Source organism: Seriola dumerili, unplaced genomic scaffold (genome assembly GCF_002260705.1).
Source record: "Seriola dumerili isolate Sdu_G_001 unplaced genomic scaffold, Sdu_1.0 BDQW01000242.1, whole genome shotgun sequence".
Taxonomy (NCBI): domain Eukaryota; kingdom Metazoa; phylum Chordata; class Actinopteri; order Carangiformes; family Carangidae; genus Seriola; species Seriola dumerili.
This window is the reverse complement of record NW_019174497.1, coordinates 94,223-108,267: the sequence shown is the minus strand read 5'-3', so window position 1 is coordinate 108,267 and position 14,045 is coordinate 94,223. Positions and strand designations below refer to the sequence as shown.

At 40.8% G+C, this 14,045-nt stretch overlaps 2 protein-coding genes across 2 annotated transcripts; one reads left to right on the top strand and one right to left on the bottom strand.

The window, feature by feature from the left end:
* Nucleotides 1–671: 671 nt before the first annotated feature.
* lrrc10b (leucine rich repeat containing 10B) lies at nucleotides 672–2,227 on the bottom strand. Its single transcript, XM_022756377.1, has one exon. The coding sequence runs from the start codon at nucleotides 2,086–2,088 to the stop codon at nucleotides 916–918; it is 1,173 nt and encodes a 390-aa protein (XP_022612098.1). The 5' UTR covers nucleotides 2,089–2,227; the 3' UTR covers nucleotides 672–915.
* Nucleotides 2,228–7,693: 5,466 nt separating this feature from the next.
* On the top strand, nucleotides 7,694–14,038 carry fads2 (fatty acid desaturase 2). Its single transcript, XM_022756428.1, has 13 exons — nucleotides 7,694–7,878; nucleotides 8,423–8,691; nucleotides 9,553–9,663; nucleotides 10,033–10,230; nucleotides 10,328–10,429; nucleotides 10,500–10,625; nucleotides 10,714–10,774; nucleotides 10,858–10,934; nucleotides 11,169–11,266; nucleotides 11,682–11,778; nucleotides 11,890–11,969; nucleotides 13,095–13,220; nucleotides 13,514–14,038. The coding sequence occupies exons 2-13, from the start codon at nucleotides 8,491–8,493 to the stop codon at nucleotides 13,563–13,565; spliced, it is 1,329 nt and encodes a 442-aa protein (XP_022612149.1). The 5' UTR covers nucleotides 7,694–7,878; nucleotides 8,423–8,490; the 3' UTR covers nucleotides 13,566–14,038.
* Nucleotides 14,039–14,045: the final 7 nt, after the last annotated feature.

Sequence of the window (14,045 nt, the reverse complement as noted above, 5' to 3'; positions counted from 1 at the left end):
GAGATGAGAAGAGGACAAGGCCCGGGCCTGCTTCATGTTCGAGATGGAGCTAGAAAAGGTGTAGTCACCGACAAAAAGGAGTATACAAAGGTCATGATGGACTCTGACCTGCAGAGGGCTTCAGCTTTTTGAAAAATGTTTTTTTCAATGTGAATAATTATTCTTTTGTCCATGCATTTCATGTGTGGAGCCTCCCTATGGACTTACCTTTTATGGTGAGGCACCCCAGCTATTCATCGCTGCAATAATCCAGCTTGTCTCCCTCTCTCTCTTGGCACTGACGCTTACAGTACTGCTTACACAACACTGACAAGGTTTAGGGGGTTGTGTTTAGCATGGCATAAATTCTTTGTGAATCTAAATCCAATACACACATTTACATGTGCGCACGGCCTGGGCTGTAAAAATAGCGACGAGGCGAGAGCTGAGCTGCACTGGCAAGCACATAAAACAGACGCTGACCATGATGTGTGGAAATACTACAGTGTGTCAGTCAGGTAAACAGAAGCTGCTGCTTTTACTGGTTCTGAATTCAGAAATATCTCAACATGAATGACTGACAGACTTCATCAAAGGAGTTAATATTTAATCATGGAAGACTTGGTCTCCTGTGTACACTCAGAGGACAACGCTAATTTAAAACAGCCATAAACACTGAATACACACACTCACTCCACCTGAGACCTGCTCTGATTTGGTAATTTCCAGCTGATTGAGATGTCACAGGTGCTGTCAGTTTATAGGATCATAATGCCCAGCTTTATTTTCACAGTTAACAACGGATTAGAAATTAGCAGCGCAGCTAAGACAGTCCCACACTCGTCCTGTGTCAGCTTCTTTAAAATACTCTATTTGCAGATTTTCTTTCATCCGCCTCCACCTGCCTGCAGATCCTCTGAAGGTATGAGGGGTTTTTCATGCCCCTTCATCTTGTCTCCCCATGTCCTCCAGATCCTCGTACTCATAGTCCATCTGAACCCTTTCGTACTCCAGATCCTCGCCCTCGTAGTCAAACCCCTCTCCTTCACATATAAGCTCCTCAGTCTCATATTCGATGCCCTCTTCATCATATTCAAGCTCAGCACCATCGTACTCCCCTTCCACCTCCTCCCCCTTAACCAGGAACTCTTCCTCTTTAACATTTGCGTTGTCTATGGTCACTGCAGCTTGTTTTGAGCTGCTGTTCTTCAGAATACCGTGAATCACCGGCTCCTCTCCTGCCAGAGCTAACTCCTCAGCCTCTTTCTCTGCGGCCTTTCGTCGCCTCTCCTTCTTGGCCTCACGCTCCTCCAAGAACTCTGCAGCCCCTTCCCCGACGATCAGCGCCTCCTCACCCACGTTAGGAGGGTCCTTGACCGGGTTGTGGTCGTAGGAGAACAGGCGCAAGGCATGGAGACGCTTCAGACTGGGAAACTCTGATATCTTGTTGCGGTCCAGGTCTAAGATCTCCAAGTTCTCCATGCGCAGCAAGACTTTGGGAAAGGTATCAAAGCGGTTTCCATAGAGCCATAATCCCCTCAAAGCCTCCATACGCCACAGGTCAGGAGGCAGCGTCTTCAGCCGGTTGTCCCCGATCTGAAGGGACTTGAGGTGGGGCAGGTCGTACAGTACCCGTGGAAATCTCTGGAAGTAGTTGCTCTCCACCCAGAGGCAGCGCAGACTCTGCAGGTTCCTCAGCTCAGGTGGGAGGGTCATCAACCGGTTGCTGCCCAGGTAGAGGCGAGTGAGGTTAGTGAGCTGGCAGACGGCCATGGGAACATCTTCCAGCTTGTTGAAGTCAAGGGCGAGTATCCGCAGACCCGGCAGCTGGGAGAGGCTGTCCGGCAGAGTGCGCAGGCTGTTACCGCAAACATACAGCTTCTCCAGGTGCATCAGTCCACAAACACGCAACGGTAACCTCTTGAATTTACGGTAGCTCAAGTCCAGCACAGGGTCTCCACTTTCCAGCAACTCCTCCACCCCAAGTGGAAGCTCCTCCTCGACCTCCACTTCCTCCTCTTTCTTCTTCTCTGTGATTTCTGCCTCCTCGCCATCCTTTCCCCCCTCCTCTTCTTCTTCTCCCTCTCCCTTCCTGGAGGAGTTGCCCATGCTGTGGCCTGCAGCCCCTGACTCCTTATGTGAGTCAGGACAGAGTCATTTGATGCTGTACTCTCTGTGACAAGTTAACCCTCTGCCTGGGAGCTGCTGTTGTTTTGTGGTTGAACCCACTGGCTGCAAACAGCATCATGGTCCGGGCCAATTAACACTCTTGCAGCCATGCCACCGCAGTGTGTCAGGTTTGTCTCTGTCCCTTCATCTAGCGCTTCATCATAAAAACACCAGTGGAAAATGTCTAACAGAGTCTGGAGTAATAATAATGATAGTAGTAATAGTAGTAATAATAGTAGTGGTAGTAGTAGTAATAATAATAGTAGTAATGTAGCTGGTAGTTTAGCTCAACAAAGTACAGCCGAATTTTGATCTGAAATTGAATTCTTGCAGTCCTTACCCCTTCCTCTCTCCTCTTTAACCTCCACGAGGCTTTTAAGAGAAAGAGAACGCGCAGCTTTGAGATGACCTGTTCACGTGATCCGGTCTCTCTATCAGAGCAGGAGGGAAAAAAAGTGCCACTTTAGGACACTAAACAGTCAGCTTACTGCCGCTCTTCCTGCCGGCTGTCGGTGCAGGAGTCCACAGTGTGTGCGCAGCGGAGTGACCTGGCCGGCGGCAAAGAAAAACAGTTAATGGAAGTCTGTCCACTAGTTAATGCGGCTGCTGCCCATTAGAGGCCGAGCTCTCCCGGAGTTGTGATCCGCGCTGGAGACAGAGACTGCAACGTTTTGAAAAAGTGAATGTCGAGTGACTGAGAGACTCTGCTCCTGATGTTGGCCGCTTCTCTCCATCAGTGTGAAGGTTTACATTCAACTGAGCCCTCCCTCCCAGGCTCCTCTGTAACCGGAACAAGGGGACATTCACATCACATGGTCAGTGTGTGTGTGTGTGTGTGTGTGTGTGTGTGTGTGTGTGTGTGTGTGTGTGTGTGTGTGTTAGGGAAGTAGTCTATTAAAAAAATCTCTCCTATTTCTTGCATGTTTTTAGACGTTTTTTGTTAAATAGAAAACCGCAACAGTCTCAAGGTTGAACATAAATAAAAAAAATAAAATGTAAATAGGATCAATCTTTGCATTGACAATAACCTTGAAGCCCAGTGTCATATTTTGCTTGATTGTAAAAATGTAAGAACAGTGTACAACTAGGGAAAAAGTACTTGCCAAAGAGCTATTTACACCGTCCATATGCATTTGTAATTCATGTTGGTATGATCACCCAGAAGTAAATTGCCCAAGAAAGTTGTCTTTTTGTTTAAATAATGTTGCTGTACTTTGTTCCTGTCATTATTTTGTCATTATTGTATTGAACATGTTTGCACCACTTACCAAGGAACCATGGTTTTGAGTCAAATGCTGTAAAACCAGAAAGAAAAAAACAAAACACCTCGATCAGCTACAACATTACAAATACTGCTCACACAACAATCCGATATGCAGCTAACACTGACAGGAGCCATTTCTGCATAAGGAAGAGTTAGTTCCTTTAATATAGTTTTATTTGATACTTTAGGTACATTTTGCTTATGACAGTTACAAGCTTTTATTGCAGTAACATTTTGAATGCAGGTCTTTTACTTGTACATCGAAGTACTGCTACTTTTACTTTGTGTAAGTTGAGGATCCAAACACTTCTACCACTACTGTGAAAACATAATCATACATTAATACATGTAGAACAGTAAGAGAACAGTAATCATCACACCGTGTCCCTGACCTCCAAAGATGGTAATCCCAGCATTGGTTTCTATCAAGCTATCAAACACTACAGACATTAGCTTTAGCAGGTTTTTATAGACTAATTAAAAAACTGTGACGACTTTCTGCTTCGACACTGAACAGACACAAGAATAACATATAAACTGCTGCCAACACTCACAGTGTTCAACCTGACACAAGAACCAGAGAGATTTATTTAATTATTGATTCATTCATTTGTAGGATAATTAGTTGTTTAGTCTTCTGCAGTGTTATTGTGGTATTTTACACTAATTTAAGAAAAATAAGCTGTTCAGTTTTGATGCTAAATTATCAGATGATGTGAAACGACCAGATAGATAGATAGATAGATAGATAGATGGATAGATAGATAGATAGATAGATAGATAGATATAATGCAATGGATATTGAAATGAATGTGACATGACTAAAATGTATTCGTACACTGTGGCTCAAAATAGCTGCAAAATTTGAAAGAGCCTTGAGCAAGTTTTAGATAAAAGGGCAACAACAGTTACAGCACAGACGAACTTTCCAGTAAAAGAATGTTCACATCGTTTCCACTCACAGCAATGTGAAAATACTCCATCACAACTGCATGCTGTTATTTAAAGTGTAGCACCAGTGGTGGAATGTGACCAAATACTCAAGTACTGTATCTAAAATCTAAATCTTTAGGCTTTTGTCTTGACTAATATTTATTTAGATACTTTATACTTCATTTCCACTACATTTCAGAGGCCAATATTTGTATGTTTTATTTCACTACATTTACTTGGATGTAAAAGTAACTAGTACCTTTCAGATTAAAACACATACTAAATGATGTATTCTCTTCCTATAAAAAAAAACAAAACAAAAAAACAGTACTGTTAAAGAATAAAAATGAGCTCCTTCTTGACTCAAAATCGTGCATGAGTAATAGTAATCCCAAAACAATAATAATGCAAAACACTGATAGCCTTTCACCTGTGTAACATTGTACTTTTGCTGGGATATTTTACCGAAAATACCTCTGTATTCTTTCTTATATAGATTTTATAGGAAAGGACAGGACTTTTACTTGTAATGGAGTATTTTTACATTTTGATTATTGCTATGTATACCCAAGATGTGAATACTTCTTCCACCACTGTATAGAACCAGCAAGAATGTACTCATTCATAAAATCTAAGTAAGCTACAGGAACAGTCTTTTTTAAATTACTTAATGTTTATTAATTAATATGTTAACACTTTTTGTAGGTGATGCTGAGATAACACTCTTACTGTGACTACTATTTACTACATCCGAATTGGACTTGAATACAGTGCCTTCTGACTTTATTGAATAGCTGATAATAGCAGACAGGTTTTCTGATTGGCAGTGTGTTTTGCTGGTTGTGATACTGAAGAAAAGCCAGGAGAAGCTGCTGGGGTCAGATGTGCAGCGCTTCTGTCAGCCTGATGAACTGTGGCAGAAGAGGCGGACAAACGGGGAGACAGGCTGCACGCTGCTTGAGGATAATCCTGTCTGATATGCTGAGGACTTAAAGAGCTGATTTGCAAATTTCTGCATCGCATTGAAACGACCCTGAAATGACACAATGGACTGTAAGCAGCAGCAGCAGCAGCAGCAGCAGCAGCAGCAGCAGCAGCAGACAGACAGACAGACAGACAGACAGAGACCTCGGGGGGGTGAATGGATGTGACTGTGGAGGTGAATGTGTTGAATGCAGATGAAGCACTGCATGACCCAGCCAGCACATACTGTATATATACAAAAACAAGCAATTAAAAAACTCAAACAAATATAGATATTACAGTTTTTCTTCATTACTTACTCTCTCAAAATGAAAACTTTGTTTAGCACTGTGCAAACAATGGTGGTCAAAATGTTTAGATGTTTTGTCAGTATGGGGAACGTTCCTTATATCCACATTTCACTCTTGACACTGAAACTTTACTGTAGCTACTAGAGTGTTATTTGTGTTCAGCTAACTGACTGCTAATTTTATTTCAAACTGGATACAATTCAGATGCAGATTTCAACAGTACAAGGTTTTACATTACACATTGCACTCACATGGAAATTGTTACTGTATTTTTTATTTACATATAGTAACTGTATTACACCTTAGTCAACACAAAACTTGAAAAGTAACCTGAATAATTCCAGTGTTGATGAGTTTCTGTCTCATCCAGTGTTGATGAGACAGAATGTGTGATTGGTTGATGTAAGATGTGAGAAACCTGAACAGTCAAGTTTCACCTGACAGGCAATTTACATATTCAGCAGACGTTACAAATAAATCCATATTACTGTGAAGATCTTCTTACTGATAGATTGTGACAGTTCACTGGTACATGTGATGACTCACACAGACTTACACAATGAAAGAATTCATACATGTTTTGGAGAGTACGACTGTTCAGCTGAGAAGCAACATTATCAGTTTTCATCAGCAACACATGTACTCATTTGCATATATGTGCTAAAACATTTGCAATTTGTAAAGGAGTGAGAAATTCAGATCTGCTGTGGACAAGTGCCCAGTAATTTGTTGTTTTGAATAAATTCATTATCATTTGAGAATTTTGCCAAAGCACTTTGGAGTCATTTATCATCATGAACCAAGAGCAAATCATTAACGATAAAACATCACATTTGATTTAAATTACACGTCTGTTTCTGGATGATGACAGAGGCAACACAGGACTGTGATGATATCTGCTGAGGCATCCACGGGGTTAAATGAGGACAAGGTGGTGTCTGATCAAAGGAACACATCTGCACCACCCCCTGGTGGAGGTGGGAACTGCAAAAGACAATTTTCATACCATAATGGCTGTGCTCATCAGTGGTATGTTATTAATAACATAATAACACATCATACTAAACTTGCAAAGCTCCTTATTTTTGACTGCAAATACCCAATAAACAATATTTGTGATTTAGAGATGGAGCCAGCTGAAATACATTGACATGAAAACGCCTGGCCCTGTGCTTCCTGCAGCATTGAGATCTGACATATAGATCAAACAACACTTTTAAATTCACTTCAATTCAATTCAATTCAATTCAATTCAATTCAGTTCAATTCAATTCAATTCAATTCAATTCAATTCAATTCACTTTATTCCTCTCCGAGGGGCAATATGCAAGGCCGAGTAGTAATCACATAGTAGCCTATAAAAATTCAAAATATGTAAAAGGATAATAGGCATTTCTGTAATATAATAAGCATAGCAGTTGAATAAATATAATTACACACAGTGTCAGTCCACTTGAAAGTATATGACTGAGGTGACAATCCAATGCCAAGGCCATGTGCCGGAGTGTTCTGACAATGAAAAAATACACAGGTACTCATTATGGCTCTCCCTTATATCACTTATTACATTTTAAAATATGCTCAAATTGGCCAAAAAATCCACTTACATATATTCATCAAGCTGTATTTGACTTTTCTTACAAACTATGTGTATTTAGATTAATGAAATACTTACTGAAGGGACATCAACAATATATAGTATGTATATGATACACAATACAGTACATTTAACAACATTAATCATATCACTTTGGTGTCTCACATCACTGACATTAAAGAGTCTTTTTATGAAAAAGGCACATTCAATCTACTTTGCTTCAGAAAAAAAAATCTATATGAAATTATACAGTGGCAATGTTGAGTAATGTTATACATTAGTGAGGAACCTCTTGAATGTGCGTATGTGTAAATATTTGTTATAATGGGGGATAATGTCAGACCGACGTCCACCTACTGACTCTTTCCATCTCAGCGCTCAGGCGACGCTGCAATGAGCAGCTTGTTGAGCCCATTGCACATGAGCCCGTCTGTCCAGGATATACTGTTCGCCGATTGGCCCAGAAACCCTCGAATGATCAGCTCGGAATTTCTACTGAATGAGAGGGTGAATGTGTCGCTGAACACATTAGGAAAGGCACAGGATGGATTTTGGGGGTGTTTACTATTTAAAATGGACCTGAACGGAACGGGAGCAGATAAAGCGAGCTGGTCTGCTGATGTGACTGAAGACCAAAGAGAGTAGCTAAAAATCTGGAAACTGTAAGTGTGAAATATTTCTCATCTTCATGTAGTGGGCCTGGGGGCTGCACAGCCTGCCTCCCGTTATCCGCGATGATTGTTGAATTAATCAAAGCACAGGCGATAAACGTTCACCGAGGCGCAGTTTGTGGTTTAATAGGTGTGTTTGTGACCTGTTTTTACGCATTAATGGCACGTTATGATGAACTGCGACCACCTACACGCGCTGCTATAAAAATATACGACGCGGGTTACAGCCTAAATATATATTATTATCGGAAATTAATGCAGAGGTGTGCTCTTGACATTTAGATTCATGTTTAATGTCGATATAGACAAATGATGAAACACGCGCCAGCCTCCTGGTTGATTTCATCATCAATTATTAGTGATGTTGCCCTGCTCTTTGTCTGACTTGACTTATCAGCTGATGGTTAAAGTAAAGAGAGCAACAGGTTAAAACCTCTTCCTATGAAAGCTGCTCCCTCTGCTCAGTCTGTGACTCTCAGATTGCTGTTAAAAACACCTTTTTTTCTTTCTTTCTTTCTTTTTTTTTTACATCCAGGTGTCAGACTTCGTGGCTGAGTTGCTGTTCAGTGCGCAGGAGGATCAAGGCCAGAGACAGCGGTGAGGATGGGAGGTGGGGGCCAGCTGACAGAGCCGGGCAGCGGGCGTGCTGGAGGCGTCTACACCTGGGAGGAGGTGCAGAGCCACAGCAGCAGGAACGACCAGTGGCTGGTCATAGATCGAAAGGTTTACAACATCACTCAGTGGGCCAAAAGGCATCCAGGAGGGTTTCGTGTCATCAGCCACTACGCTGGAGAGGACGCCACAGTAAATATGCTTATTGTTTTCTTAGTGTATTCTTCAAAATAAAAGTAATGTATAAACACACTTCAGAGAATATAACTGTGGTTGTGGTGTTCATACTAAGAGCATTTACTTCATGCAACTTGATACTTCCACACCACCACATCTCACCAAATACTGCATTTATCAGACAGGTGTATTTACAAGTTACTGAACCTATTCAAATTTTACATAAAAACACATGAGCTCATAAAATCCAACACATCATTAAATATTAAAACAGTGGTTAACCCTTCACAAAATAGCAGCGTCTGGGATCCATGTCAGATTCAGGTGTCTATGAGTTGTTAGCAGTCAAACCAAAGAGACATTTCCCCTATAAACTTCTTCTTCATTTAAATAGCTGTTCAAGAGAAGAAAAAAAAGCAAATGTCAGAGAAAAGTGTGAAAAATTAAAACTAATTTGAGCAACAGAACTTTTTTCAACTTGTTTGTTCTTCTTTCCTACCCCATCAATCATCTCATGACGCCTGTTTTATCGTGTGATCCTGTGGAGGGAGCCTGACCCCTAGTTCAGAAACTAATCTACCAAACTGTATAAAATAAAACTGGCTGAAATAAAAACTAAGTTAAAAAAAAACAAAAAAAAAACAAAAATAGGCTCCACCTCGACCAGATACAGATCAGCAAAATGCAGCTTATGTATTATTGATATCAGTGATAGCAACTTAAAAAATGAAACACTTTCATTTTTTTTCATATTTGTGAAGAACACTGGTAGTTTTATTTAAGTAAATGGCCTGAGTGCTTCTTCCACCACTGATGAATCTACAGAACTTTTCATTTACCTCATGACAGACAGGATTTCTCATCTCTGTTTTCCAGGAGGCGTTTGCTGCTTTTCATCCTAATCCAACGTTTGTGCAAAAGTTTCTGAAGCCCCTGCAGATCGGAGAGCTGGCAGCGTCAGAGCCCAGCCAGGACCGGAACAAAAATGTGAGACTCATCTCAGCCTCTTCAAAGCAAACCTCACATTATTCATGTAACAGTTTTAGTCTCACTGTGACATGCATGGAAACACCTGAGGAACAAGATTAGGTCAGACCATTCTCAGAACTGCTTTTGAGTTGACTTTTTAGGCACGTGTGAGATTCTGGACACTCGTGTTTTGTTAGCTGTTAGATAACTCAAGCTGCTTTTGTTTTCCTCGTTCTTTACTGTATGAAAACCTTGATGCTACGTCTCCTCAAATGCTTTAAGAACATACATTTCTCTAAAACTGGCAAATGCCACAGCAGAACGTCACCGTTTGAGCTTCACAGGATGTATCTGTTTCACCGTCTCCTCCCTCCTCTCCGCTCTCAGGCAGCAATCATACAGGATTTCCACACTTTACGTGCACAGGCAGAGAGCGAGGGTCTGTTTCGAGCTCGGCCTTTGTTCTTCTGCCTCCACCTGTGTCACATCGTGCTCCTGGAGGCCCTCGCCTGGCTGATGATATGGCACTGGGGAACTAACTGGATGCTGACGCTTCTGTGCTCGGTCATGCTGGCGACCGCTCAGGTGACTCCGACACCATCATCTCTTGGTCTAAACGTTTCTGATGACGTCCGATTCTGTGGCAAACAAACGTCAAAATACCGCTCTTCTTCTTCTCTAGTCGCAGGCTGGGTGGCTGCAGCACGACTTCGGCCACCTGTCTGTCTTCAAGAAGTCCCGCTGGAATCACTTGTTGCACAAGTTTGCGATCGGCCATTTAAAGGTGAGTCTCAGTCATGCATTTCTTTTCTTAATTTTTTTTTTACTTAGATATTAAAATACAGTTTTCCTAGGGAGCCTCTGCCAACTGGTGGAATCATCGACATTTCCAGCATCACGCTAAACCCAACGTCTTCAGAAAGGACCCTGATGTCAACATGTTGAGCATCTTTGTAGTTGGAGCCACTCAACCTGTGGAGGCAAGTAGCACAACGCTGATATTTCTGATTCCTGATTTAATCTTTCACTAGCTGCTTACTCTTAACTCTGTTTTCCTCTCTGTTACAGTATGGCATAAAAAAGATCAAACACATGCCCTACCATCGCCAACACCAGTACTTCTTTCTTGGTATGTTTTTCAAGAGTCATTTAAAATGAATGTAACCATGAATGTGTTAGAGCACTGATAACTGGTAACTGTCTCTCTTACAGTCGGACCACCGCTGCTCATTCCAGTTTTCTTCCACATTCAGATAATGCACACCATGATCTCCCGCCATGACTGGGTGGTAAGAGCCTGTCTTCTGTGTGGCACGAACAAATCTAAATGAGGTTTTTTCATATAATGTAGCCTAACAGTTCTTAATGTAATGATCTGTGTTACAACACTTAAAGAAAAACGGTTTACTAAAACACTGCAGAGTGAGTATGACACATGTAAAAATATGGAATGAGTTAGGGAGTCATGAGTCTTGATAACAAATTAATTAAATTAATCATATTAACCTGCTTGTCTTGTGAAGGATCTGGTTTGGTCCATGTCGTACTATCTTCGCTACTTCTGCTGTTACATACCCCTGTATGGCCTGCTGGGCTCAGTGGCGCTCATCAGCTTCGTCAGGTAAAAGATCTTGTACATGGTACTCTGCCATAAAACCACAAACACACTTCCTATTTAACATACTAAACGTATGTTGCAGCACATCCTCTGAAAAGACATCTGTCAAAATTTGTCGTAGGAACTTTGTGGTAGATACACATTCATTGTCAGTGAAATTTAAATGGGAAGGTGGTCTATAAGGCAACATACCAGAACCCTGGAAACTTAAAAGTTGTACTTTGTGGTGTTTTATATCTCATAGTGAAAAATCAATAATAAATGAGTTATTCACATCAATAAACCCATTCGTCTCAGCTTACAAAGACTTGTAGAAGAGCGCTTTATTAGGAACGATGCTCAGTTTCATACAACACCTCGATCACATGGTGTCACACATTATTCAGTGACTGGTTTGGCATTGTTGTGAATGTTACAGGTTTCTGGAGAGTCACTGGTTTGTGTGGGTGACTCAGATGAATCATCTGCCAATGGACATCGACCATGAGAAGCACCAGGACTGGTTAACCATGCAGGTACCTGGTTTATGAAGGAAACCTCTTAAGTGCTGTGAAATCCACAGTCACCTGCAAGTGATGCCGATGTATGAACTCCTCTGCACTCTTCTGTCTGCTCTTCTTCTTTAGCTACGGGCCACCTGTAATATCGAACAGTCCTTCTTCAACGACTGGTTCAGTGGGCACCTCAACTTTCAAATCGAACACCAGTAAGTAGGAGTGGACTCATCAGCTGAAAGTTTGTAGGAGAAACACAGAGTTTCTAAAGTTTAATGTCAACTTTTTTTTTTTTTTTAGTATTGAGATGAAATTAGAAGCAATCTTTCTACAGATACAAAAGGCATAGAGGGTCGGTCAAACATCTCTGAAAGCTTCTGCTGCATCATCACCATCGAGTGCTTTGAGGCCAAACTATTACAGTCCAGGACCTCTGTGCTTGCAGACAAGGGGCTGAGCACAGTCACAAGAGACTACTGAAAATCATGATACCAATAATTAACTCTTTAAGAAGCAGTGGCCAACCATTACAAACTCAAACTGTGCAGCCAAGCACTCCCCAAACCCACTGAGTTTTCATTTTAAATTCCACTGAAGAGTTAGAACAAGCTGATGCAGCAGAGACCTAATATGACTGTAGAAGACCATTTTAACAACCGTAAAGCTGCTTGGTTTCAGGTTCAGTAGCTATTTCTCATTATTAGATATACAAGGGTGGAGCAATCAAAGTTAAAGTTATAAGGGGGAAAAAAAATTTTTAAGAGGTTAACACCCAAAACCTGCTTATCTGCTTTTAAAAAAAAACAACAACCAGAAAATCTCTCTTCTTCAAACTCTTCAAACTTTGGAAGTAAAATATTTTCATGTAGAACACCAACACTCAGACTGATTGAGGGTTTGAGAAAATTGGTTTTCAAGAAACAGTATGTAAAGTATTTATATTTCTGGATCTTGAGTGAATTTGAAGCACAGAGTGATGTATCTCGTGCTTGTGGAACTGAGAAAAGACGATAGATTTATGTTTTTTAGAGATAATTCAATTTTCATTTCTGGGTGAACTATATTTTCAATGTCCAACTCGCAATTATTGATTCGTCTGTGTCGTCTGGAAGTGAACATTTTCTGCATGTAAGTAGACATGTCTTGCTGTACAGGTGTCATTGCAAAATAATACACAGACACCAAAAGTGAACTTTTGAGTGTGAACCCATTTAATAAAAGCTTGTCATTGTGCACAGGCAACTGTCACTACACTGAACCGCTAAAAACAAATGCTGACACAGGTCGGATGTGTTATACAGTCTGATGAACGCACTCTGCTCCTTTTGTCTCTGAAGTCTGTTTCCTACGATGCCGCGCCACAACTACCACCTGGTGGCCCCGCATGTACGTGCACTGTGTGAGAAACATGGGATTCCTTACCAAATGAAAACTATGTGGCAGGGCCTCACTGATATTGTCAGGTACGTTTAATAATGACTGCCATTGTACAGTTTCAAGACTTATTAGACAGGACAGTTGTTTTTTTCTAGTTTAAATTATAATAGTATATTGGTTATAAGATGCATGTGAACCTACAGTGACAGATTAATGAACACAGAATGTATCAACAATATTTGTAAAAATGACCAGTTCATGGTAATTCCACAAAATACATACTCCCACAAGGTCTTAGATTTACCCAAAAACAAACAAGAGTGATGGTCCACTTGCTGTTTAACTGATGTTTTTTTGACATTTTTTTTTTCTTTCTCAGGTCACTGAAAAACTCAGGAGATCTCTGGCTTGATGCATATCTCCATAAATGACAAAGTGTATTCCCTACACTATACCTGAAAGGAGTGGTGTTTCTCTCCTCTTCTGCATCACAAATCGATTGTATCTGTTTGGTTTTATAATCCAGTGAAGTGTGGGAATGATCTTTTCTCTCCGTTGGTGTTATAGTTAAGTCTTAGCTTACTTTTCAGATTCTGTGCAGGATTTATTTTAGTGCACGTAGGATTGCCTTACAGTATCTTGAGCAACAGTAGTATGCTGTTATAAATACAACAATGAAAAACTGATCGTGAGTTATTTACAGTGATGTTTTTTTTTTTCTTTATCTATCATGTGTGATACCGTTTGAACAATAAAACATGACCATTACGCTGACAAATGCCAGCTCCGGTGTAACAGGGTTAAAATGTTCTGCACTTGTATTTATCTCCTGTCAAACCTAAAGTTTCCTTCTTTAACTGCAACTCTTTTCTCATCTTCTGATACAACAATAAAGAAACTGTGTTGGCTGT

Bases quoted from the DNA above. Each gene is read 5' to 3' on its own strand.
- fads2 (XM_022756428.1), top strand. From the start codon at position 8,491: ATGGGAGGTGGGGGCCAGCTGACAGAGCCGGGCAGCGGGCGTGCTGGA. The intron at 10,775-10,857 runs GTATGTTTTTCA...TCTCTCTTACAG, and splicing joins ACACCAGTACTTCTTTCTTG to TCGGACCACCGCTGCTCATT. The intron at 11,779-11,889 runs GTACCTGGTTTA...CTTCTTCTTTAG, and splicing joins AGGACTGGTTAACCATGCAG to CTACGGGCCACCTGTAATAT.
- lrrc10b (XM_022756377.1), bottom strand. From the start codon at position 2,088: ATGGGCAACTCCTCCAGGAAGGGAGAGGGAGAAGAAGAAGAGGAGGGG.